Below are 26162 nucleotides of genomic sequence, written 5' to 3'. Positions count from 1 at the left end.
ACTCTTATCTTTTGAACAATTCTGGCATTTCACCAAAATGTTTTCCATCACTTAAGTTATTAGCTCAATTCTGTGAATACATAACCTAAGAGAACATTCCAACAAATACATGAGCAACACGCACAAAATGCTGGTGGAGTAGGAAGAAGTACAATTGACGTTTCAGGCTGAGACCCTTCGTCAGGACTAACTGAAGTAAGAGACAGTAAGAGATTTGAAAGTAGGAGGGGGAGGGGGAATCCGAAATGATAGGAGAAGACAGGAGGGGGAGGGTTGAAGCTAAGAGCTCGAAAATTGACTGGCAAAAGGGACACAGACAGACAGACAGACATACTTTGTTGATCCCGAGGGAAATTGAGTTTCACAGCCGTGCCAACCAAGAATAATGTAGAAATATAGCAATATAAAACCATAAATAATTAAATAATAATGTTAATCATGCCAGGTGGAAATAAGTACAGGACTAGCCTCTTGGCTCAGGGTGTCTGACACTCTGAGGGAGGAGTTGTAAAGTTTGATGGCCACAGGCAGGAATGACTTCCTATGATGCTCAGTGTTACATCTCGGTGGAATTTACACAGCTGGAGAAGAGAGGATCATGGGACAGGAGCCCTAGGGAGTGTAATGTATTATGTGAGTATTTGTAGGTCAGAGTGCATATAACGTCAGAACGTGGGGTTTTTGTAAAAATGGAAGTCTGGTGAATAAACGTGTGTGTTTAATACTGCGGTGTCCGAGTCACATTAATGCTACAGGGAGAAAGAAGGGGAGTGGAGCACGAGAGGGAGATGGAAAACAGGCAAGGAGTGCTTGGGAGAGGGACAAAGAGAGAAAAAGAAGAAAAGGGGAAAATAATTAAGAAATAAATAAACAAACAAATAAATAAAGGATGGGGTAAGAAGGGGAGGGGGTCATTAACGGAAGTTAGAGAACTCAATGTTCGTGCCCTCAGGTTGGAGGCTACCCAGATAGAATACAAGGTGGAGTTCCTCCAACCTGAGTATGGCTTCATCTTGACAGTAGAGGAGGCCATGGATAGACGTATCAGAATGGGAATGAGATGTGGAATTAAAATGTGTGGCCACTGGGAGATCCTGCTTTCTCTGGTGGATAGAGCGTAGGTGTTCAGTGAAACGGGCTCCCAGTCTGCGTTGGGTCTCACCAATATATAGAAGGCCACACCGGGAGCAGCAGACGCAGTATATCGCACCAGCCGACTCACAGGTGAGGTGTCACCTCACCTGGAAGGACTGTCTGGGGCCCTGAATGGTGGTGAGGGAGGAAGTGTAAGGGCATGTGTAGCACTTGTTCCGCATACAAGGATAAGTGCCAGGAGGGAGATCAGTGGGAAGGGATGGGGGGAATGAATGGACAAGGTAGTCGTGTAGGGAGTGATCTCTGCAGAAAGCAGAAGGGGGGGAGGGAAAGATGTGCTTGGTAGTGGGATCCCTTTGGGAGTGGCGGAAGTTACGGAGAATTATATGTTGGACCCAGAGGCTGGTGGGGTGGTAGGTGAGGACAAGGGGAACTCTATCCCTAGTGAGGGGGCAGGAGGATGGGGTGAGAGCAGATGTGTGTGAGATGGGAGAGATGCGTTTGAGAGCAGAGTTGACGGTGGAGGAAGGGAAGCCCTTTTCTTTAAAAAAGGAAGACATCTCCTTCGTCCTGGAATTAAAAACCTCATCCTGAGAGCAGATGCGGCAGAGACGGAGGAATTGGGAGAAGGGTATGGCATTTTTGCAAGAGACAGGGTGGGAAGAGGAATCGTCCAGGTAGCTGTGAGAATCCATAGGCTTATAGTAGATATCAGTAGATAAGCCATCTCCAAAGATAAAGACAGAAAGATCAAGAAAGGGAAGGAAGGTGTCGGAAATGGACCAGATACTCTTAATAATTTCTCCTTTGGACCCTCCCACTTCCTCCAAACCAAAGGTGTAGCCATGGACACCCGTATGGGTCCCAGCTATGCCTGGCTTTTTGTTGGCTTTGTGGAACAGTCCATGTTCCAAGCCTAGACGGGTACCTGTCCCCCACTTTTCCTTTGCTATATCGACGACTGTATTGGTGCTACCTCCTGCATGCATGCTCAGCTCGTTGACTTCATTAACTTTGCCTCCAACTTTCACCCTGCCCTCAAATTTACCTGGTCCATTTCTGGCACCTCCCTCCCCTTTCTTGATCTTTCTGTCCTTATCTCTGGAGACAACTTATCTACTGATATCTACTATAAGCCTATGGACTTCTCACAATTCCTCCGTCTCCGCTGCATCTGCTCTCAGGATGAAGCTTTTCATTCCAGGATGAAGGAGATGTCTTCCTTTTTTAAAGAAAGGGGCTTCCCTTCCTCCACCATCAACTGCTCTCCCAAACGCATCTCTCCCATTTCACACACATCTGCTCTTACCCCATCCTCCTGCCACCGCACTAGGGAAAGGGTTCCCCTTATCCTCACCTACCACCCCACCAGCCTCCGGGTCCAACATATAATTCTCCGTAACTTCTGCCACCTCCAACGGGATCGCACCACCAAGCACATCTTTCCCTCTCCCCCCACTTTCTGCTTTCTGCAGGGTTCGCTCCCTACGCAACTCCCTTGTCCATTCATTCCCCCCATCCCTTCCCACCGATGTCCCTCCCGGCACTTACCCTTGTAAGCGGAACAAGTGCTACACCTGCCCTTACACTTCCTCCCTCATCACCATTCAGGGCCCCAGACAGTCCTTCCAGGTGAGGTGACACTTCACCTGTGAGTCGGCTGGTGTGGTATACTGCGTCCGGTGCTCCCAGTGCAGCCTTTTATATATTGGTGAGACCCAACGTAGACTGGGAGACCGTTTCGTTGAACACCGACGCTCTATCCGCCAGAGAAAGCAGGATCTCCCAGTGGCCACACATTTTAATTCCATGTCCCTTTCCCATTCTGATATGTCTATCCATGGCCTCCTCTACTGTCAAGATGAAGCCACACTCAGGTTGGAGGAACAACACCTTATATTCCATCTGGGTAGCCTCCAACCTGATGGCATGAACATTGACTTCTCTAACATCTGTTAATGCCTCTCTCCCCTTCTTACTCCCCTTCTCCCTGATCTGGTATATTTAGCTTATCTATCTATCTATCTATCTATTTATTCTTTTTTTTCTTGTCCCTCTCACAATCACTCCTTGCCTGCTCTCCATCTCCCTCTGGTGCTACCCTCCCCCTTTCTTTCTTGTTAGGCCTCCCGTCCCATGATCCTCTCCCTTCTTCAGCTGTGTATCTCTTTTCCCAATCAACTTTTGAGCTCTTAGCTTCATCCGTCCTCCTCCTGTCTCCTATCATTTTGGATCTCCCCCTTACCCCTCTCACATTCAAATCTCTTACTATCTCTTCTTTTAGTTAGTCCTGACAAAGGGTTTTGGCCCGAAACATCGACTACTTCTTCCTATAGATGCTGCCTGGCCTGCTGTGTTCCACCAGCATTTTGTGCCTGCAGATATTCTCTTGTTTGTCCATTGTGATTGGTTAATTTAGAAACTGCAGCTGCTTTTCCCATTGGATAACTGCCTGGTGTCCAGTTTCAAATATCCTGGTTATATAAAGTTTTACATTGAAGGGGCTAGCTCTCTTCTTCCTTTGCTTAAGGTGAGACCATTGGGAAGATGTGCTCTGTGTGCATTTTTAATTACGTATGTTTGTTGAATGCACTGCAGCGGATAGTGAGGTCAGCTGAGAAGATCATCAGGGTCTCACTTCCAGCCATCACGGACATTTACACTACACGCTGCATCCGCAAAGGAAACAGCATTATGAAGGACCCCATGCACCCCTCATACAATCTCTTCTCCCTCCCGCCATCTGGGAAAAGGCTCCGATGCATTCGGACTCCCACGACCAGACTATGTAACAGTTTCTTCCCCCAAGCTATCAGACTCCTCAATACCCAGAGCCTGTACTGACACCTTGCCCTATTGTCCTGTTTATTATTTATTGTAATGCCTGCACTGTTTTTGTGCACTTTACGCAGTCCTGTGTAGGTTTGTAGTCTAGTGGAGCTTTCTCTGTGTTGTTTTTTTTACGTAGTTCAGTCTAGTTTTTGTACTGTCATGTAACACCATGGTCCTGAAAAACGTTGCCTCATTTTTACTATGTACTGTACCAGCAGTTATGGTCAAAATGACAATAAAAGTGATGACTTGACTTTGTAGTGTCTGTAACTCGGAGAACATGAGTGTTTGGTTGAATTTTTACTCTTTATAAATAAATTATTAATATACCTATTCAATTTTAGTGCATTTCTCATCTCACCTGCCAGACCTGTGAACTTCATTCAACATTACAGTAGGTTAATTGGTCATTATAAATTGTCCTGTGATTAAGCTAGGGCTACATAGGTGAGTTGTTGGGCAACGTGGCTCTTTGGGCCAGAAGGGCCTGTTCTGCAATAACAGGCAGAATAAATAATAAATAAAACAAGGGGGGCAATAACTGGTTTAATTTTGGATTCTGATCATGCCTCGGGATCAGTGTTAGCTATTCATAATCTCTATCAATTACTTAAATGAAGGAATGAGTGGGTAAATATGTTATCACAAGAGATTCTGTTGATGCTGAAATCCCCTTTTGTGCCTGCTAATATGTCAAGTCTAGTGCTTACATAAAGCTGGGTGGGCAATGTGCACTGAGGAGGATGCAAAACAAGGAATATAGATAGATAAGATATGTACAGGCAAGGACCTAGCAGATGGAATTTAATGTGGGATACTGTGAGGTCATCATCTCTGGAAGAAAAAAAGGACATTTTTTGTTAGATAGAAGTTGAAAGGTACTGGTCTGCAGAGGGACAGTCATAAAATTAATCAGCTCCATCTCCATCTCTGTAATATCCAAGACATCTTCAAGGAGTGGTGCCTCAAGAAGGCAGTCGGTCATTAAGGACTCCTATTCCTAGCACAAGCCCTTTTCTCATTGGAAGGAGGTACAGAAGCCTGAAGGCACACACTCAGCAATTCAGGGACAGCTTCTTCCCCTCTGTCATCTGATTTTTAAATGGATATCGACCCCATGAACAATGCCTCACTTTTTAAAATTTATTTTTGTTTCTGCACTACTATTCTTAATTTAACTATTTAATATACAGTACATATATATATATACATTCCGTGTGTGTGTGTGTGTGTGTGTGTTGTGTGTATACATTCCCTGTAGTTCCTTTGTTTTTCTGTTTGTCATGTATTGCATTGAACTGCTGCTGCTAAGTTAACAAATCTCACGACATATCCAGTGATATTAAACCTGATTCTGAAAGCTAATACACAGATACAGCCAACCATTAGGAAAGCAAGCTGTATGTAGACTTCACATGAGGAAATCTGCAGATGCTGGAAATTCAAGCAACACGCACAAAATGCTGGTGGAACACAGCAAGCCAGGCAGCATCTATAGGAAAATGGCCTGCTGTGTTCCACCAGCATTTTGTGTGTGTTGTATATAGTCTTCATTGTAAGAGCATTGATGTACCATCAATAACTCACTCTGAGACGTAAGGCGAGATATCGGCTTTTATTGTCTGGAAGAAGGAACAAGCAGTGAGTGACCACCATACTACATCCTGGAGACCGAGAGGCCGGGCTCAGGCCTTGATCGCCTTTATACAGGGGTCTGTGGGAGGAGCCACAGGAGCAGTCAGCAGGGGGAGTGTCCAGACAGGTATATGTAGTTCACCACAAGCATCATAATCATTGTTTTGTACAGACCCACTGTGAGATTGCATCTGGGCATTGTGTGCAGGTATGGTCTCTTTACTTACAAAAAGAGATACTTGGCAAAGGTTTACCAGATCGATTCTGGCATGGTGGGCTTGTTGTTGTCTCATTTCACAGTGAAACACATGACCTGGGAGGTATGAAGTTGATGTTTCTTATGGCTAAAATGCCTGGAATCACAGTCACTTCTCAGAAGAAGAGGCAGCCATTCCAGAGAGAGAAAATACACTTCACCCAGAGGACAATGGATTTTTACATTTCTCCCCAGGCTGTGGGGGCCCAGACAACAGGAAGAAAATTATGGATTTTCTTGTATTGAGGTATGGGGTCAATGTAGGAAAGTGGTGCTGAGGAAAATAGCCAGTCATGCTGTAAAATGCCGAATACATTTCTACATATGATGACACGACATGTAAGCGTTTTAAATAGATCAGTTTTCATTATTTTCTGTTTTAATTTCAGATTTCCCCTCCTGTCACTTCAAATTTGGACTGCCCTTGCAGATGGGGCGACTGGGAACATCAGGAGCTCGTCACGAGCAGACTCTTTTATCAATGGGTAAGAAGAACATCAATCAAGGAGAACACGCCCGTGTCATAATATTAGCCAATCAGAGCCAGCGCGATGCGTGGCCGAGACGGTTTCTTGTGTGACTTACACCTCGGAGAGGTAGAGTGATTGACAGGTGGACTGGGAGAGAGTGAGAGTGAGAGCTGGGATGCGCTGGTGGGGTGGGGGAAGGGACACCCTGTGGGGGTGGTAGTGAGGGAGGGACACGCTATAGGGTGCGGGACCCCCAGTGGAGTGGTACCGAGGGCGGGACTCTGTGCTGCGGGGGCGGTATTAAGGGAGAAATGTCCTCTGGGTGGGTGTGTGTGTGGTCATGCCGCCGAGAGAGGGACCCACGGTGGTGTGTGTGTAGAGGGTGGGGGTGAGCCGTACTGAGGGAGGCTCCGTGGTGTCAAGATAGGAACAAGCTGTAGGAGGGGTCGCACCCGAGGGAGGAACACGCCATGTAGGGTTGGGGGAGTGGTCCTGAGGGAGGGGGTGGCAATACCAAGGCAGGGACACACTATGGGAATGTTGCTACCGAGGGAGGTTCACACTGTTTTTGGGGGTGCGCGACAGAAAAAGGGATAAGGGGGTTGTTGTGGGGGTGATAAGGAAGGACGGAGGACTTGAGGTGTGGGGTGACACTACTTGGGGTGGATAAAGATACGCTGCAGGATTTGGGATGTGTGGGTTGAATGGGTGCACTTCAGAGGAGGGAAATCCTGGAGGGAGGTTAGTGCTACTGTGGCAGGGACACATTGAGGGGAGCGTTTCTCAAGGGAGGGACACTCTCTTGTGGGGGGGGGGGGAGGGAAAAGAGTTCCAAGTTAGTTATATGTTGTGGAGAGGGCATGGTACCAAGGGAGGGTCACACTTTCCAGGGGTTGTGCCACCGAGGGAGAGACGCACTGTGGGGGGGGGGGTGTTGCTACTGAGGGAGGGACATGCTTTGGCGGGGGTTGTTCGCTACGTAAGGAGGTACGTGCTGTTGGGGGGGGGTTTGCTAATGTAAGGAGTGACACCCCGTGGGGGGGTCACCACTGTAAGGAGTGACACCCTGTGGGAGGGGTTCATTACCATAAGGAGGGACACCCTGTGGAGGGGGTACCCTATCAATGAAAGGACTCACTGTGTGGGTGGTTACACTACTGAAGGAGGGACACGCTGGCTGTGGAGGACGCTACCGAGGGAGGGTCATGCTGTGGTGGGAGGGCATAGCTGAGGGAGGGACACGTTGTGGGGGGTGGGGGTTTACGCTACCAACAGAAGGACTTGCTGTGCGGATCGTTGTGCTACCAAAGGAGGGACACGCTTGTTGTGGGGGGCGCTACCAAGGGAGGGTCATGCTTTAGGGGTGCATGGGGGGTATATTACCAACAATGGGATCTGCTGTGGGGGACAGCGTGACTGAGGGAGGGACACGCTGTTGGGGGGGGTTTAGGAGAGAGTAGTATTGAATTAGGAACACACAGTGGGGAGGGGGCGGTCACTGAGTGAAGGGACAGCCTGTTGGAGGACTTGGGTGGTACTGAGGGGGAGATGTGGTACAAACAGAGGGTCAAGCCCTGTAATCCCTTTTATTCCTGCTGTGGAGATATGACCTGTCAAGGCAGCAGCAACCAGGTCAGTAGTGTAGTAGCTGGCTCTGAGGTTCAGCAGGGAATGGTAACGTCAAGCCCTACTCTTCTGACATTCTCTCTATCTCTCTACTTGTACTACTCTCCTCCTCTGTGACTATAAAGACATAGGAGCAGAATTTGGCCATACGACCCATCGAGTCTGCTCTGTCATTCCATCATGGCTAATTTATTATCCCTCTCAACCCCATTCTCTTGCATTCATCCCATAACCTTTTATGCCCTGATGAAGAATCTATTAACCTCCAATTAACCTCCACAGCTGTCTGTGGCAATGAACCCCTCTGAATACTGAAATTCCTTCTCATTTGTGTTCTGATAGGGACATTCTATTTTGAGGCAGCGCCCTCTGGTTCTAAACTCTCCCACTAGAGGAAACATCCTCTCAACTAGGATGAGCCGATTCCTCAATGTTCTCCGCAGCTGGCTGGTGATGGTCGCTGTTATCGCTGCTGGTAATACGATTCAGAGCTTCAGGGATCACAGCTTCTTGTCGGAGAAACTCTACACGGGAAAACCGGCGCTTGGTAAGGAAAGTCTGCTGGTGATGGGACTCAATGTTGGGATAGTGGTGCAGTTGTAGGGTATGGGACTGATTGAGAAATGGGGGTTGCCTCAGGGTGTCGCATGGTGGGAAGAGGGATGGTTGCACCATTGATAAGATCTTAAGACATAGGAGTGAAATTAGGCCATCTGGCCCATCGAATCTGCTCCGCCATTCAATCATGGCTGACCCTTTTTTTTTCTCCTACTCAACCCCAGTTCCTGGCGTTCTCCCTGTAATCTTTGATGCCATGTCCAGTCAAGAACCTATCAATCTCTGCCTTAAATATACCCAACGACCTGGCCTCCACAGCTGCACGTGGCAACAAATTCCACAAACTCATCACCATTTGACTAAAGAAATCTCTTCGCATCTCTGTTTTGAAAGGGTGTCCCTCTATCCTGAGGTTATGCCCTCTTGTCCTGGATTCTTCCACCCTAGGAAACATCCTTTCCACATCTACCCTGTCTAGGCCTCTCAACATTCTAAAGGTGTCAATGAGATCCCCCTCATCCTTCTAAATTCCAGTGATTACAGACCCAGAACTATCAAACATTCTTCATAAGATAATAATTTCATTCCTATAATCATCCTTTTGAACCTCTGAACCCTCTCCAATGCTACCACATCGTTTCTAAGATGAGGGGCCCAAAACTGTTCACAATACTCAAGGTGAGGCCTCGCCAGTGCCTTATAAAGTCTCAGTTCGTGTATTCTCGACCTCTTGAAATGAACGTGAACATGGCATTTGCCTTCCTCACCACTGACTCAACCTGCAAGTGAACCTTCAGGGTGTTCTGCACAAGGGCTCCCAAATTCCTCTGCATCTCAGATTTTGAGATTTCCTCCCCATTTAGATAATAGTCCACACATTTATTTCTACTACTGAAGTGCATGACCATGGATTTTCCAGCATTTCATTTGCCACTTTCTTGCCCATTATGCTAATCTTTCTTCTGCATCCTACCTGTCTCCTCAACACTGCCTGCCCCTCCACCAATCTTTCTATCATCTGCAAACTTGGCAACAAAGCCATCTATTCCATCATCTTAAATCATTTACAAAAGAAGCATAAAAAGAAGTTCCAACTCTGACCCTTGCAGAACACTACTAGTCACTGGCAACCAAACCAAAGAGGATCATTTTATTCCCACTTGTTTCCTCCTACCAATCAGCCAATGCTCTAACCATGTTAGTAACTTTCCTATAATACCATAATATAATAACCTGGTAAGGCCTTCTTTAAGTCCAAATGTACAACATCCACTATATCCCCTTTATCTATCCTACTTGTAATCTCCTCAAAGAAGAATTCCAGCAGGTTTATCAGGCAGGATTATCCCTCAAGAAAACCATGCTGACTTTGTCCTAATTTGTCCCGTGTCACCAAGATGTCATGATCCATGTTGGGACCAATGACATGGGTAGGAAGAGTGAGGAGGTCCTGAAAGATGAGTTTAGGGAGCTAGGTGCCAACTTAAAAGACAGGACCTCCAGGATAGCAATCTCAGGATTGCTACCAGTGCCACGTGCAGGTGGATTTAGAAATAGTAAGATAGTGCAGATCAAAATGTGGCTGAAGACTTGCTGCAGGAGGGAGGGCTTCAGATTTATAGATAATTGGGCAGTTTTCCAGGGAAGGTGGGACCTGTTCCGGCAGGACGGTTTACATCTGAACTGGAGGGGGACAAATATTCTTGCAGGTAGGTTTGCTAGAGAGGCTCCAGTGGATTTAAACTAGATATGAGGGGGGAGTGGAACCAGAGTGTAGGAACAGATGTATGGGAGAAGGAAGAAAAAAAAGACAATAAAGTTCTTCGTACTGTTAGAAATAAACAGAGAGGAAGAGGTGGAGAATTTCTTAAGTGCTTTTATTTTAATGCTAGAAGCATTGTAAGAAAGGTGGATGAGCTTAGAGCATGGATTGATATCTGGAAATATGATGTTGTAGCAATTAGTGAAACATGATTGCAGGAAGGGTGTGATTGGCAACTAAATATTCCTGGATTTCGTTGCTTCAGGTGTGATAGAATCAGAGGGACAAGAGGGGAAGGTGTTGCGTTGCTTGTCAGAGAAAATATTACAGTGGTGCTCTGGCAGGGTAGATTAGAGGGCTCGTCTAGGGAGACTATTTGGGTGGAATTGAGGAATGGGAAAGGTGTAGTAACACTTATAGGGGTGTATTATAGACCACCTAATGGGAAGTGAGAATTGGAGGAGCAAATTTGCAAGGAAATAGCAGATATTTGTAGTAAGCACAGGGTTGTGATTGTGGGAGATTTTAATTTTCCACACACAGACTGGGAAGCCCATACTGTAAAAGGGATGGATGGTTTGAAGTTTGTAAAATGTGTGCAGGGTGGTTTTTTGCTGCAATACATAGAAGGTATCAACTAGAGAAGGGGCAGTGTTGGATCTCCTGTTAGGGAATGAAATAGGTCAGGTGACGGAGGTATGTGTTGGGGAGCACTTCAGGTCCAGTGATCACAATGCCATTAGTTTCAATATAATTATGGAGAAGGATAGGACTGGACCCAGGGTTGAGATTTTTGATTGGAGAAAGGCTAACTTTGAGGAGATGTGAAAGGATTTAGAAGGAATGGGTTGGGACAATTTGTTTTATGGGGAGGATGTAATAGAGAAATGGCAGTCATTTAAAGGTGAAATTTTGAGGGTACAGAATCTTTATGTTCCTGTTAGGTTGAAAGGAAAGGTTAAAAGTTTGAGGGAGCCATGGTTTTAAAGGGATATTGGAAACTTGGTTAGGAAAAAGAGAGATATCTACAATAAATGTAGGCAGCATGGAGTAAATGAGGAGCTCGAGGAATATAAAGAATGTAAGAAGAATCTTAAGAAAGAAATTAGAAAAGCTACAAGAAGATATGAGGTTGCTTTGGCAAGTAAGGTGAAAATAAATCCAAAGGGTTTCTACAGTTATATTAATAGCAAAAGGATATTGAGGGATAAAATTGGTCCCTTAGAGAATCAGAGTGGACAGCTATGTGTGGAGCTGAAAGAGATGGGGGAGATTTTGAACAATTTATTTTCTTCGGTATTCACTAAGGAGAAGGATATTGAATTGTGTAAGGTAATGGAAACAAGTAGCGAAGTTATGGAAACTATGGCGATTAAAGAGGAGGAAGTAACGGAGCTTTTAAGGAATATAAAAGTGGATAAATCTCCGGATCCTAACAGGATATACCCTAGGACCTTAAGGGAGGTTAGTGTAGAAATAGTAGGGGCTCTGACAGAAAAATTTCCAATGTCATTAGAAACGGGGATGGTGCCGGAGGATTGGCATATTGCTTATGTGGTTCCGTTGTTTAAAATGGGCTCTAAGAGTAAACCTAGCAATTTTAGGCCTGTCAGTTTGACGTCAGTGGTGGGTAAATTAATGGAAAGTATTCTTAAAGATGATATATATAATTATCTGGATAGACAGGGTCTGATTAGGAACAGTCAACATGGACTTGTGCGTGGAAGGTCATGTTTGACAAATCTTATTGAATTTTTTGATGAGATTACGAGGAAAGTTGATGAGGGTAAAGCAGTGGATGTTGTTTATATAGACTTCAGTAAGGCCTTTGACAAGGTTCCACGCGGAAGGTTAGTTGGGAAGGTTCAATTGTTAGGTATTAATATTGAAGTAGTAAAATGGATTCAACAGTGGCTGGATGGGAGATTCCAGACAGTAGTGGTGGATAACTGTTTGTCAGGTTGGAGGCCGGTGACTAGTGGTGTGCCTGAGGGATCTGTACTGGGTCCAATGTTGTTTGTCATATACATTAATGATCTGGATGATGGGGTGGTAAATTGGATTAGTAAGTATGCAGATGATACTAAGGTAGGTGGAGTTGTGGATAATGAAGTAGGTTTTCAAAGTTTGCAGATAGATTTAGGCCAGTTAGAAGAGTGGGCTGAAAGAAGGCAGACAGAATTTAATGCTGATAAGTGTGAGGTGCTACATTTTGGTAGGACTAATTGAAATAGGGCATACATTTCCAAGATGGCGACGCGTCGCACTTGGAGCGGCCACTCCAAAGCTTATTATCTGTTATTTGTGAAGTGGGGTGCTGTGTGCAATCATAATCGATTGAAAATGGGCGTGGGAGCACGGAGGAACATTGGGAAATCTCCAGGAAGACCTTCTTCGTTGTTGCTGCTGCTGCTGTGAGGTCCAGGACTCTGCTGGGAAGAACAGGCCCCCAGTCCTCGGGGTCGCATTGTTGATGGCCATTGGCGGGGCTGTCTTAATACGCTCGGCAGAGGATGATGCTCAGAGAAGCTGTGCCAGAGGGGATGGTCGGAGGCTCGGAGGTTCGACGGACTCGGAGTCCGCTGTGGTCAGGTCGCTTTAGGTGTGTGCTGCATCTGCGAGGCTGAGTCGGGTGGCACTATGGAAGTCCATAGCAGGGGTATTCCCTTCTGCCGCCGGCGTGGGATGGTGAGTCTGTCGGGACCCTAGGGACTTGTGGAAACTGTGTAGTGATTTCTTTTGAACTTATAGTCCTTTAACATCTTTGGACTATTTTTACTGTGCCCATGGTCTGTTTTTTTTTAATCAATTATGCTGTTGTTTGCACTGTTGTAACTATATGGTTTTGTGCAGGTCTTGTAGCTTTAGTTTTTGGTCTTGTTTGTCTGGTGGATTTGGAGCTCCTTTCCAGGGAACGCGCTAAGACGGTAGCACAATATTAATACACAGCAGCCTCTCCGGACTCTGGATTGGGGATTGCCAAATGTTATGTGGATTTTCTGGTGTAGTCTGCTTTGTCATATGCTTTTGTGATATCATTCTGGAGGAACGTTGTCTCATTTTTTAACTACATTGCATCTGTGGTTTCTAAATGACAATAATCTGAATCTGACATGGTAATTGGTAGAGCATTGAAGATTGCAGTAGAACAGAGTGATCTAGGAATAATGGTGCATAGTTCCCTGAAGGTGGAATCTCATGTGGATAGGGTGGTGAAGAAAGCTTTTGGTATGCTGGCCTTTATAAATCAGAGCATTGAGTATAGGATTTGGGATGTAATGTTAAAATTGTACAAGGCATTAGTAAGGCTGAATTTGGAGTATTGTGTACAGTTCTAGTCACCAAATTATAGGAAAGATATCAACAAAATAGAGAGAGTATAGAGAAGATTTACTAGAATGTTACCTGGGTTTCAGCACCTAAGTTACAGGGAAAGATTGAACAAAGTTAGGTCTTTATTCTTTGGAGTGTAGAAGGTTGAGGGGGGACTTGATAGAGGTATTTAAAATTGAGGGGGATAGAGTTCACGTGAATAGGCTTTTTCCATTGAGAGTAGGGGAGATTCAAACAGGAGGACATGAGTTGAGACTTGGGGGGCAAAAGTTCAAGGGTCACATGAGGGGGAATTTCTTTACTCAGAGTGGTAGCTGTGTGGAACGAGCTTCTTGTAGAAGTGGTAGAGGCAGGTTCGGTATCATCATTTAACGTAAAATTGGATAGGTATATGGACACGAAAAGAATGGAGGGTTATGGGCTGAGTGTGGGTCAGTGGGACTAGGTGAGAGTAAGCGTTCGGCACGGAATAGAAGGGCAGAGATGGCCTGTTTCCGTGCTGTAATTGTTATATGGTTATAAGTATTCCATAATCTCATCCTTAAAAATTGACTCCAACATATTCCCAACCACTGAGGTCAGGCTAACTGGTCTATAGTCTTTTTTTCTGCTGCCTTCCTCCTTTCTGGAATAGTGGAGTGACATTTACAATTTTCCTGTCCTCTGGCACCATGCCAGAGTCCAATAACTTTAGAAGTATCATTTCTAATGGCATCACAATCACTACCTCTTTCAGAACTCTCGGGAGCAGTTCATCTGGTCCAGGTGACACGCGTACCTTTGGGTCTTTTAGCTTTTTGAGCACCCTCTCTATTGTAATAGTAATTGCACCTACTTCTCTTCTTTCACACACTGCAACATCAGGCATACTGCTTGTGTCTTCCACAGTGAAGACTGATGCAAAATACTCATTTAGTTCATCAGCCATCTCCTTGTCCCCTATTATTTTTTCTCCTGCCTCATTTTCTAGCGGTCCTATGTCCACTCTCATTTCTCTTTTATTTTTAACATACTTGAAAAACTTGTACTATCAACTTTGATATTATTTGCCAGCTTGCTTTCATATTTCATCTTTTCCCTTCTAATGATTTTTTAGTTGTTCTCTGTACGTTTTTAAACACTTCCCAATCCTCAATCTTCCCACTAATTTTTGCTTTGTGGTATGTCCTTTCTTTTGCTTTTACAAGAGCTTTGACTTCCCTTGTCAGCCATGATGTATCAAAGGGTCTGGGGGAGAGGATGAGCATTAGAGTTCCATGTCGAGTCTTGACAGAGAGACTCAGTGTGTGTGTCAGGATTTCTGCAGTGCTGAGTGTGAGTAAACCACGGTTCTCTGGTGAGTGTAAACAGGGAGTCTGTATATCGGGAATGCACTAGGGGTGTGAGCATGGATCAGAGCTTTGGTTATGGGGAGAGACTGGACAGGCTGGGGTTGTTTCTCCTGGAGAACATGCTGACTATGGTTCTTTACGGGAATGGGACCCGCTTTCGGGGTTTCATAACTGGCTGTTGTTTGGCACGCCAAGGGCTTAGCCTGAGAGTCCAGCTTGGATTTGGAGGCATAAGATCTTAGGGCTCTGGAGACAGGTGGATCAAAGGTCGGTGTCGCGATAGGAGACCATGTGTCATCGGGGGAGTCCGAATATCTATGGCTGTGTGCCCAGATCTTTGGGCGCAGAGCTCAAAAAAGGTGACGTAATGGACTCTTAGCATAAACCAGTGAGTTGCTTGTTATGTCTCCTCGCTCACTGTGAAAACAGAGACACCTCTTTCTCCCTTATTGGGGAGAGAGAGAGCCTGTGGTATGTCAAATACTGGGTGAAACATGAAGTCTTTGGGGTCTGTGTCTTTGCTGTTGCTTTGCTCATGCTAGAGTGTTGGTGTTGGGTGTTGATGCTTGTTTTTGCTGTGGGGGCAGAGGGGATTGTTGCTTGCTACCACTTATGTGCAGAGGGAGGAGAGCTGGGAGGGACTTCGGGGTTCTAACATTTAACTGTCAATCATTCTTTTGAACGCCCCTCCATTTTCGTGGATAGTTGTAAAGAAAAAGCATTTCAGGATGTATATTGTACACATTTCTCTGACAAAGGTACCTCTGGAAGCTTTGAGTGAAAGATTGAGGGGTGGTCCAAGAGGTGTATAAAATGATGAAGTGGTAGATGGTCAGACTCCTTTACCTGTGATAGGTACATTACAAATATGAGGGTTTGAGTTTGTGCTCAGAGGAAAGAGATTAACGAGAATCAGAGGGGCAAAGTTTTTTTTAACACAATGAGTGGCTGATACCTGGAATGTGATACCAGAGGATTTGATGGAGGCAGATACAATTCATACTGTTGAAAGGCATTTCGAACTTAGCAAGATATAGAAACATGTGGATAAAAGGGATGAATATATCTGTGTAGCTTAGTATTGACATGCTGGGCTGTAGGACCTGTGCCGTACAACTCTAATATTGTGTTGGGAGGGGCTTCTGTGGTGTGTGGGTGTCTCCTGGTAATTGAGCAGGAAGAGGGGTGTTCACTGCTGTTCTCAACCAGCACTAAAGATCTGATGTGGGATTGCACAGTGGGTTATCAACTGCCTCCAGCTGATTTGTGTCTCTTGCACATAGATCTGCTGGAGGGTGCCCCATCTACCTCAGCTACCTCCAGTGATCTCTGTACATGTCTCTGACACATAGATCTGATGCAGGGTGTCCCATCCACCTCAGCTACCCCCGGTGGGCTGGGTACGTGTCTCTGACACTCACAGCTGATGCAGGGTGTCCCATCCACCTCAGCTACCCCCGGTGGGCTGGGTACGTGTCTCTGACACTCACAGCTGATGCAGGGTGTCCCATCCACCTCAGCTACCCCCGGTGGGCTGGGTACGTGTCTCTGACACTCACAGCTGATGCAGGGTGTCCCATCCACCTCAGCTACCCCCGGTGGGCTGGGTACGTGTCTCTGACACTCACAGCTGATGCAGGGTGTCCCATCCACCTCAGCTACCCCCGGTGGGCTGGGTACGTGTCTCTGACACTCACAGCTGATGCAGGGTGTCCCATCCACCTCAGCTACACCCGGTGGGCTGGGTACGTGTCTCTGATGTAGAGCACCCATCCACCTTGGCTATCTCCAGTGGAATCAGTACCTGTGGCTTGCACATGGATCTGATGCAGCGTGCTTCATCCACTACATCCCCTTTGTTGCTGCTGCTGGGATATTTGACTCTTTACAACTGTTGATTTTGTGCAGTGAACGGTCTGCAGGCAAGAACATTTGGGATCTGGACTCTGCTCTCCTCCATCATCCGGTGCACATGTGCAGTGGACATTCAAAACCGAACGTAGGTACCTGTGGGATTTTCACTGTGTGTTCAACCTTCACTGAGGGTCTAATCAGCTTCTCATTTATCTTTAGTGCTAAATCTAGTCTAATGATGTGTTTTTTTAATCTCCTAATCTTATTTCTTTGCCTTTTACACCTTGCCCCCATGTCTTTTAAAGATAAAGATGAGCTTTATTTGTCACATGTACATTGAAACATACAGTGAAATACATCATTTCTGACAAAGGGTCTTGGCCTGAAACGTTGACAGTGCTTCTTCCTATAGATGCTGTCTGGCCTGCTGTATTCCACCAGCATTTTGTGTGTGTTGCTTGAATTTCCAGCATCTGCAGATTTCCTTGTGTTTGCCGGTGAAATACACCATTTGTTTTGTGACTGACGCAGTCAAGAGGATATACCAGGGGCAGCCTGCAAATGTCGCCAACATGTGAGCAGCTACATTTTGATAGGAATAATCATGGTATATAGAGCATTGAAGAATGCAGTAGAACAGAGTGATCTGGGAATAATGGTGCATTGTTCCCTGAAGGTGGAATCTCATGTGGGTAGGGTGGTGAAGAAAGCTTTTGGTATGTGTTCCTTTATAAATCAGAGCATTGAGTATAGGAGTTGGGATGTAATGTTAAAATTGTACAAGGCATTGGTAAGGCCGAATTTGGAGTATTGTGTACAGTTCTGGTCAGTGAATTATAGGAAAGATATCTAGAATGTTACCTGGGTTTCAGCACCTAAGTTACAGGGAAAGGTTGAACAAGTTAGGTCTTTTGGAGTGTAAAAGGTTGAAGGGGGACTTGATAGAGGTATTTAAAATTGAGGGGGATAGATAAAGTTGACGTGGATAGGCTTTTTCCATTGAGAGTGGGGAAGATTCAAACAAGAGGCCATGAGTTGGGGGCAAAAGTTTAGGGGTAACACGAGGGGGAATTTCTTTACTCAGAGTGGTAGCTGTATGGAATGAGCTTCCAGTAGAAGTGGTAGAGGCAGATTTGCTATTGTCATTTAAAGTAAAATTGGATAGGTATATGGGCAGGAAAGGAATGGAGGATTATGGGCTGAGTGCAGGTTGGTGGTACTAGGTGAGAGGAAGCGTTCGGCAGAGACTAGAAGGGTCGAGATGGCCTGTTTCCGTACTGTAATTGTTATATGGTTATAGCATGTCCACAACTCAACCCTAACCTGTACATCTTTGCATAAGAAATAGGAGCAGGAATAGGCCATCTGGCCCGTCGAGCCTGCTCCACCATTCACTATGATCATGGCTGATCTGGCCATGGGCTCATCTCCACCTTCCTGCTTTTTTCTCATAACCCTTAATTCCACTATTATGCAAAAATAATTGTATTTTTAGAATGCGGGAGGAAACTGGAGCACCCAGAAGAAACCTGCGCTGCCATGGGGAGAACGTATAGACGCCTTACAACAGGGAAATTGAACTCAAGTCACTGGCGGTGTAATAGTGTTATGCTACCATTCCATTATGTGTATTTATCTAGTAAGTTTATCCATGGTCAGGTGTTCCCAACCCGGGAACTACACACCCCTCAGTTAATAGTAAGGGTTCATGGCTGAAAAAAAAGTTGGGAACCCCTGTCTGTGTTGGTCACTGATGAAGCCTCCAGCAGGTGCCTTCCTTCCAGGGTGGTCTCAAAACAAGCAAGGGCAGGCTCCACTATGCTCTGCTGTCTGACACTATGAAGGTCCCCAGAGATGGAGGTGCCCAGTCTGTGCCACCTTTCTTCAGGAGACCACTGGCACAAAAACCCCATCTTTGCTTAGGGCCAGGCACACTCCCACTTGGTCCTCCGCATTTTAGCGGCTGCAGCAATGGAAGGTTTTCAGCAGAGCAGTTCCTGTGGGGATAGTTTTATGCTGTCTGTTTGCTATTACAATAACAGTGTGCCTGTGCAGGTACAGTGTGTCCCACCACTGGATAAGGTGCACTGGCAGTGGGCTCCAGTATCTAAACTATCACCCTTAATGAAACTGGAGGGAACTTCAGAGCATGGATCAACACTTGGAAATAGGATTGGAATTGGTTTATTATTGTAATGTGCAGCAAGATGCAGTTTTAAAAAAACATGTCAGGCATGCATTTCCTACAAATCAAGTCATCGCACATTGTTTTTACCCTGTTCCTCCTCAATGCTCTAAGTACAGTATGAAGCGTAACAGCTACAAAGGAAGTGCAGTGCAAATAATTGATAAGGTGCAAAGTCATAAGCATAAATTGGAAACAGATGTTCTTAGGGAAACATACTAAAGTAATGGGAAAATGTTCAGGGGATATTTGCGTGGGGTTCTGCATTGGTAAGTTACAATAACTGTGGTGTACAAAGGCTGTTGTAACTCCAGTCAAGAAGAAAAGAAGAGCTTATGAAAGGTTCAAAAAACGAGGTAATGATAGAGATCTGGAAGATTATAAGGCCAGCAGGAAGGAGTTTAAAAATGAAATAGGAGAGCCAGAAGGGGCCATGAGAAGGCATTGGCAGACAGGATTAAGGAAAACCCCAAGGCATTCTACAAGTATGTGAAGAGCAAGAGGATAAGATGTGAGAGAATAGGACCAATCAAGTGTGAAAGTGGAAAACTGTGTATGGAACCGGAGATAGCAGAAGTACTTAATGAATACTTTACTTCAGTATTCACTCCAGAAAAGGATCTTGGCAATTGTAAGGATGACTTGCAGTGGACTGAAAAGTTTGAGTATGTAGATATTAAGGAACAGGATGTGCTGGAGCTTTTGGAAAGCATCAAGTTGGAAATGTCACTAGGTCTGGACAAGATGTACCCCAGGCTACTGTGGGAGGTGAGGGAGGAGATTGTTGAGCCTCTGGCGATGATCTTTGCATCATCAATGGGGACAGGAGAGGTTCCGGATGATTGGAGGGTTGTGAATGTTGTTCCCTTATTCAAGAAAGGGAGTAGAGATATCCCATTTAATTATAGACCAGTGAGTCTTATTTTAGTGGTTGGTAAGTTGATGGAGAAGATCCTGAAAGGCAGGATTTATGAACATTTGGAGAGGAATAATAATAATTATGAATACTTAGCATGGCTTTGTGAAAGGCAGGTTGTGCCTTATGAGCCTGGTTGAATGTTTTGAGGATATGACTAAACACATTGATGAAGGTAGAGCAGTAGTAGACAATAGACAATAGGTGCAGAAGTAGACCATTCGGCCCCTCCAGTCTGCACCGCCATTCTGAGATCATGGCTGATCATTCACTATCAATACCCAGTCCCTGCCTTGTCCCCATATCCCTTGATTCCCCTATCCATCAGATATCTATCTAGCTCCTTCTTGAAAGCATCCAGAGAATTGGCCTCCACCGTCTTCCGAGGTAGTGCATTCCACACCTCCACAACTCTCTGGGAGAAGAAGCTCTTCCTCAACTCTGTTTTAAATAACTGACCTCTTATTCTCAATCCATACCCTCTGTACTGGACTCTCCCAACATCTGGAACATATTTCCTGCCTCAATCCTATCAAATCCTTTAATTATCTTAAACGTTTCAATCAGATCCCCTCTCAATCTCCTCAATTCCAGCGTGTACAAGCCCAATCTCTCCAGTCTCTCTGCATAAGACAGCCCTGCCATCCCAGGAATCAACCTAGTGAATCTACGCTGCACTTCCTCAACTGCCAGAATGTCCTTCCTTAAACCTGGAGACCAAAACTGTACACAATATTCCAGGTGTGGTCTCACCAGGGCCCTGTACAAATGCAAAAGGACATCCTTGCTCTTGTATTCAATTCCCCTTGTAACAAAGGCCAACATTCCATTTGCCCTCTTCACTGCCTGTTGCACTTGCTCATTCACCTTCATTGACTGGTGAACTAGGACTCCTAGGTCTCTTTGCATTTCTCCCTTACCTATCTCTACACCGTTCAGACAATACTCTGCCCTCTTGTTCCTGCTTCCAAAGTGGATAACTTCACATTTATTCACATTGAATGACATCTGCCAAGTATCTGCCCACTCACCCAGCCTATCCAAGTCTCCCTGTATTCTCCTAACGTCCTCTTCGCATGTCACACTGCCAACCAGTTTAGTATTGTCAGCAAACTTGCTGATATAGTTTTCAATGCCCTCATCTAAATCATTGACATAAATTGTAAAGAGCTGTGGTCCCAATACAGAGCCCTGTGGTACCCCACTAGTCACCTCCAGCCAGTCCGAGAAACACCCATTCACTGCTACCCTTTGCTTTCTATCTGCCAACCAGTTTTCTATCCATGTTGAAACCCTGCCCCCAATGCCATGAGCTCTGATTTTACTCACCAATCTCCTATGTGGCACCTTATCGAATGCCTTCTGAAAATCTAGGTATACAACATCCACTGGCTTACCCTCGTCTAACATCCTTGTTACACCCTCAAAAAACTCCAACAGATTAGTCAAGCTGTAGATGTAGTGTATATGGATTTCAGCAAGGCATTTGACAATGTACCCCATGCAAGGCTTATTGAGAAAGTAAGGAGGCATGGGATCCAAGGGGACATTGCTTTGTGGATTCAGAACTGGCTTGTCCACAGAATGCAAAGAGTGGTTGTATACAGGCCATATTCTGCATGGAGATCGGTCACTAGTGGTGTGCCTCAGGGATTTGTTCTGGAACTCCTACTCGTCAGGACTTTTATAAATGACCTGGATGAAGAAGTGGAGGGATGGGTTAGTAAGTTTGATGATGATACAAAGGTTAGGGGTATTGTGGAGAGTGTGGAGTGCTGTCAGAGGTTACAGCAGGACATTGATAGGATGCAAAACTGGATGGAGTTCAACCCAGATAGGTGTGAGGTGGTTCATTTTGTTGGGTCAAATATGATGGCAGAATATAGTATTAATGTTAAGACTCTTGGCAATGTGGAGGATCTGAGGGATCTTGGGGTCTGAGTCCATAGGATGCTCAAAGCAGCTGAGCAGGTTGTCTCTGTGGTTAAGAAGACGTATGGTGTATTGGCCTTCATCAATCGGAGGATTAAGAACCAAGAGGTAATGTTCCAGTTATATCGTACCCTGGTCAGACCCCACTTGGAGAACTGTGCTCAGTTCTGGTCGCCTCACTACAGGAAGGTTGTGGAAACGATAGAAAGGATGCAGATTTACAAGATCTCCTAATATCTTTTGCAGCCTACTTAGTTCCTCAAAACTATCTGCCCCTCCACCTATCTTTGTACCAGTTACAACTCTGCAGCAAAATCATCAATTCCATCATCCAAATCATTGACATATAATGCAAAAAGGATTGGTCCCACACTGACCCCAGTGGAATGCCATTAACCACCAGCAGCCAACCAGAAAAGTGAGACTAACTGGCCTATAGTTTCTTTTATTGTGCCCTCTCCCTTCTTGAAGAGTGGAGTGACATTTGCAATTTTCAGCTTCCAGAACCACTCCAGAATCTAGTGATTCTTGAAAGGACATTACTAATGCTTCTGGCCACCTGTTTCAGAACCCCGGGGTGTATTCCAGGTGACTGATCCAGGTGACTTATCTACCTTCGGATCTTTCAGTTTCCCAAGTGTCTTCTCCCTAGTAACAGTAACTTCACTCTGACACTCTGGAACTTCCACCATTCTTCTAGGATCTTCCACAGGGAAGAGTGATGCAAAATACTTATTCAGTTTGTCAGCATTTTCCTTGCCCCCATAACTACCTCTCCAGCACCAATTTCCGGTGTTTTCCAGAGATATGCACTCTTACCTTTCTTTTCCATTTTATGTATCTGAGAAACTTTTGGTATCTTCCTAATGACTTTTTTTTAGTTGTTTTTTGCTGGTCTTTAAATGCTTCCCAATCCTCTAACTCTGCACTAACTTTGCTGTAGCAAATATATTCTCTCTCTGGTTTTTATATTGGGTTTGATGTATCTTGTTAGCCAATTCTTTCTGTTTGGGATGTATATACCTATGCCTTCTGAATTGCTTCCAGAAATTTTGCTGTTGCTGCTCTTCCGTTGCGCATGCCAGTGTTCTTTTCCAACTCCTCTCTCATGCCTCTAATTCCCTTTACTCCACTGTAACACTGATAGATTGACTTTAGCTTCTCCTCAAATTCAGGGTGAATTTGATTACATTATGATCACTTCCCCTCAGGGTTCTGTTACCTTAAGCTCTAATCAATTCTGGTTGATTGCTCACCACCCAATCCACAATAGTTGATCCCTAGTAGGCTCAACCAGTAGCTGCTTAATAAAGACATCTCATGGGCACTCAAGACATTCCCCCTCCTTGAATCTAGTAACAACTTGATTTTCCCAATCTTACTTGCATATTGAAATTCCCATGCCTATTGTAACATTGCCCTTTTGGCGTGCATTTTCTATTTCCCGTTATAATTTGTAGGCCACATCCTTACAGCTGTTTGAAGAGGCTGTATGCAACTCCCATCAAGCTTTTTTTTACCCTTTCGGTTCCTTAGGTCTATCCACAACAATTCAACACTGACCCTATGTCACCTCTTTCTAATGATTTGATTTAATTTTTTAGTAACAGAGCAACCCCACCCTGCTTTCCTGCCCATCCTTTTGATACAATTTGTATCCTTGGAAATTAAGCTCCCAGCTATAATCTTTCAGCCATGATTCAGTGATGCCTGTAACGTAAACTTGCTGCACAGTTGCAGATTGGCATGTATTACCTAGCTTATTCCATATACTGCGTGCATTCAAGTGTAACATCTTCAATCCTGTATTCATCCTTTTTGATTTTGTCCACTTTTTGTGTTGCAACTCAACCAGTTGACTGCAATTTTGCCTCTCCTTACTACACATTGCCTCCATTTGTAGACCAGCTACCTCATCTGTAGCACCATCATTCACCTTTTCTACAATACTACTTAAATTGAAATATGGGCAGCTGAGGACCCTAGTCACACTGCTCAACTTTTTGACTCCTAACTTTGTCTAAGGTCTTACCAACATCTGTCTCCATAACCTCTCTACTAACTGTTGTGGCACTCTGGTTCCCATCCCCCCACAACTCTAGTTTAAAGCCTACCATGCAGCATTAACAAACTTTCCTGCCAAGATATTAGTTCCGGTCCAGTTCAGGTGCAAAACATCTCTTCCACTTTCCCTGAAAGAGAGCCCAGTGATCCAATATCTTATGCCTCCCTCCTACACCAACTCCTTCGCCATATATCAAATAGTATAATTTTCCTGGTTCTGGTCGCACTAGCACATGGAATAGGTAGCAATCCTGAGATCAGAACCTTAAGGTCATCTCTTTAACTTAGCACCTAACTATCCCAATTCCCTCATCACTTATCCTATCCATGTCATTGGTACTTAGATGGATCACGACTTCTGACTGTTCACCCTCCCACTTAAGAACGGCACCCGGAAGGCAACATAGCATCTGGGAATCTTGTTCTCGCCCACAGAACCTCCTGTCCATTCCTCTAGCTAATGAATCCCCTTTCACCGAAGTGTGCCTCTTCTCCCCCCTCCCCCCCAACACCCCTTCTGAATCACATAGCCAGACTCCATGCAAGAGACTTGACCACTGTGACTTTCCTCTGTTAGGTCAAACCACTCAACAGTCTCCAAAGTGATATATGTGTTGTTGAGGGGGTTGGCTACAGGGGTACTCTGAACTGGCTCCTTAACCCTTCACCCCTTCCTGACTGTCACCCAGTTTCCTGTGTCCTGCACCTTGGGTGTAACTACTTCTCTACATATCCTCTCTCTCACCCCTTCAGCCTCTGCCGCATCTGCTCTCAGGATGAGGTTTTTAATTCCAGGACGAAGGAGATGTCTTCCTTTTTTAAAGAAAAGGGCTTCCCTTCCTCCACCATCAACTCTGCTCTCACATGCATCTCTCCCTTCTCACGCACATCTGCTCTCACCCCATCCTCCTGCCCCCTCACTAGGGATAGGGTTCCCCTTGTCCTCACCTACCACCCCACCAGCCTCTGGGTCCAACATATAATTCTCCGTAACTTCCGCCACTTCCAACGGGATCCCACCACCAAGCACATCTTTCCCTCCCCCCCTTCTGCTTTCCACAGGGATCGCTCCCTATGCGACTCCCTTGTCCACTCGTCCTCCCCATCCCTTCCCACCGATCTCCCTCCTGGCACTTATCCTTGTATACGGAACAAGTGCTACACATGCCCTTACACTTCCTCCCTCATCACCATTCAGGGCCCCAGACAGTCCTTCCAGGTGAGGTGACACCTCACCTGTGAGTCGGCTGGTGCGATATACTGCGTCTGCTGCACCCGGTGCGGCCTTCTATATATTGGTGAGACCCGACGCAGACTGGGAGCCCGTTTCACTGAACACCTACGCTCTATCCACCAGAGAAAGCAGGATCTCCCAGTGGCCACACATTTTAGTTCCACATCTCATTCCCATTCTGATACGTCTATCCATGGCCTCCTCTACTGTCAAGATGAAGCCATACTCAGGTTGGAGGAACAACATCTTATATACCGGCTGGGTAGCCTCCAACCTGAGGGCACGAACATTGAGTTCTCTAACTTCCATTAATGACCCCCTCCCCTTCTTACCCCATCCTTTATTTGTTTGTTTGTTTATTTATTTATTAATTATTTTCCCCTTTTCTTCTTTTTTTCTCTCTGTCCCTCTCCCAATCACTCCTTGCCTGTTCTCCATCTCCCTCTCGTGCTCCCCTCCCCTTCTTTCTCCCTGTAGCATTAATGTGACTCGGACACCGCAGTATTAAACACACACGTTTATTCACCAGACTTCCATTTTTACAAAAACCCCACGTTCTGACATTATATGCACTCTGACCTACGAATACTCACATAATACATTATACTCCCTAGGCCTCCTGTCCCATGATCCTCTCTTCTCCAGCTGTGTAAATTCCACCGAGATGTAACACTGAGCATCATAGGAAGTCATTCCTGCCTGTGGCCATCAAACTTTACAACTCCTCCCTCAGAGTGTCAGACACCCTGCGCCAAGAGGCTAGTCCTGTACTTACTTCCACCTGGCATGATCAACATTATTATTTAATTATTTATGGTTTTATATTGCTATATTTCTACATCATTCTTGGTTGGCACAGCTGTGGAACTCAATTTCCCTCGGGATCAATAAAGTATGTCTGTCTGTCTGTATCCCTTTTGCCAATCAATTTTCGAGCTCTTAGCTTCAACCCTCCCCCTCCTGTCTTCTATCATTTTGGATTTCCCCTTCCCCTCCAACTTTTCTGGAAATGGGGTTTGTAGTAAATCTTCTCTGTACTCTCTCTATTTTGTTGACATCTTTCCTATAATTCGGTGACC

The 26162-nt window shown here is 45.3% G+C and overlaps 1 protein-coding gene across 5 annotated transcripts in view; it reads left to right on the top strand.

Moving 5' to 3' along the window:
• The first annotated feature begins 61 nt into the window (after window positions 1-61).
• The window catches only part of erg28 (ergosterol biosynthesis 28 homolog), a 35882-nt gene continuing 9781 nt past the window's right edge, over window positions 62-26162 (top strand). Inside the window, exons 1-4 of one of the 5 annotated variants that reach the window (XM_059963075.1) lie at window positions 62-195; window positions 6208-6303; window positions 8257-8461; window positions 16807-16897. In XM_059963075.1, coding sequence (XP_059819058.1) covers window positions 8329-8461; window positions 16807-16897 — 224 coding nt within the window. In that variant the 5' untranslated portion in view covers window positions 62-195; window positions 6208-6303; window positions 8257-8328. The other 4 variants (XM_059963065.1, XM_059963057.1, XM_059963070.1 and 1 more) reach the window with 4 other exon arrangements.

Source organism: Hypanus sabinus, chromosome 2 (genome assembly GCF_030144855.1).
Source record: "Hypanus sabinus isolate sHypSab1 chromosome 2, sHypSab1.hap1, whole genome shotgun sequence".
In the NCBI taxonomy this organism is placed as follows: Eukaryota; Metazoa; Chordata; class Chondrichthyes; order Myliobatiformes; family Dasyatidae; genus Hypanus; species Hypanus sabinus.
Note: the sequence above shows the minus strand (reverse complement) of the source record. Positions and strands in the feature narration are given on the sequence as shown.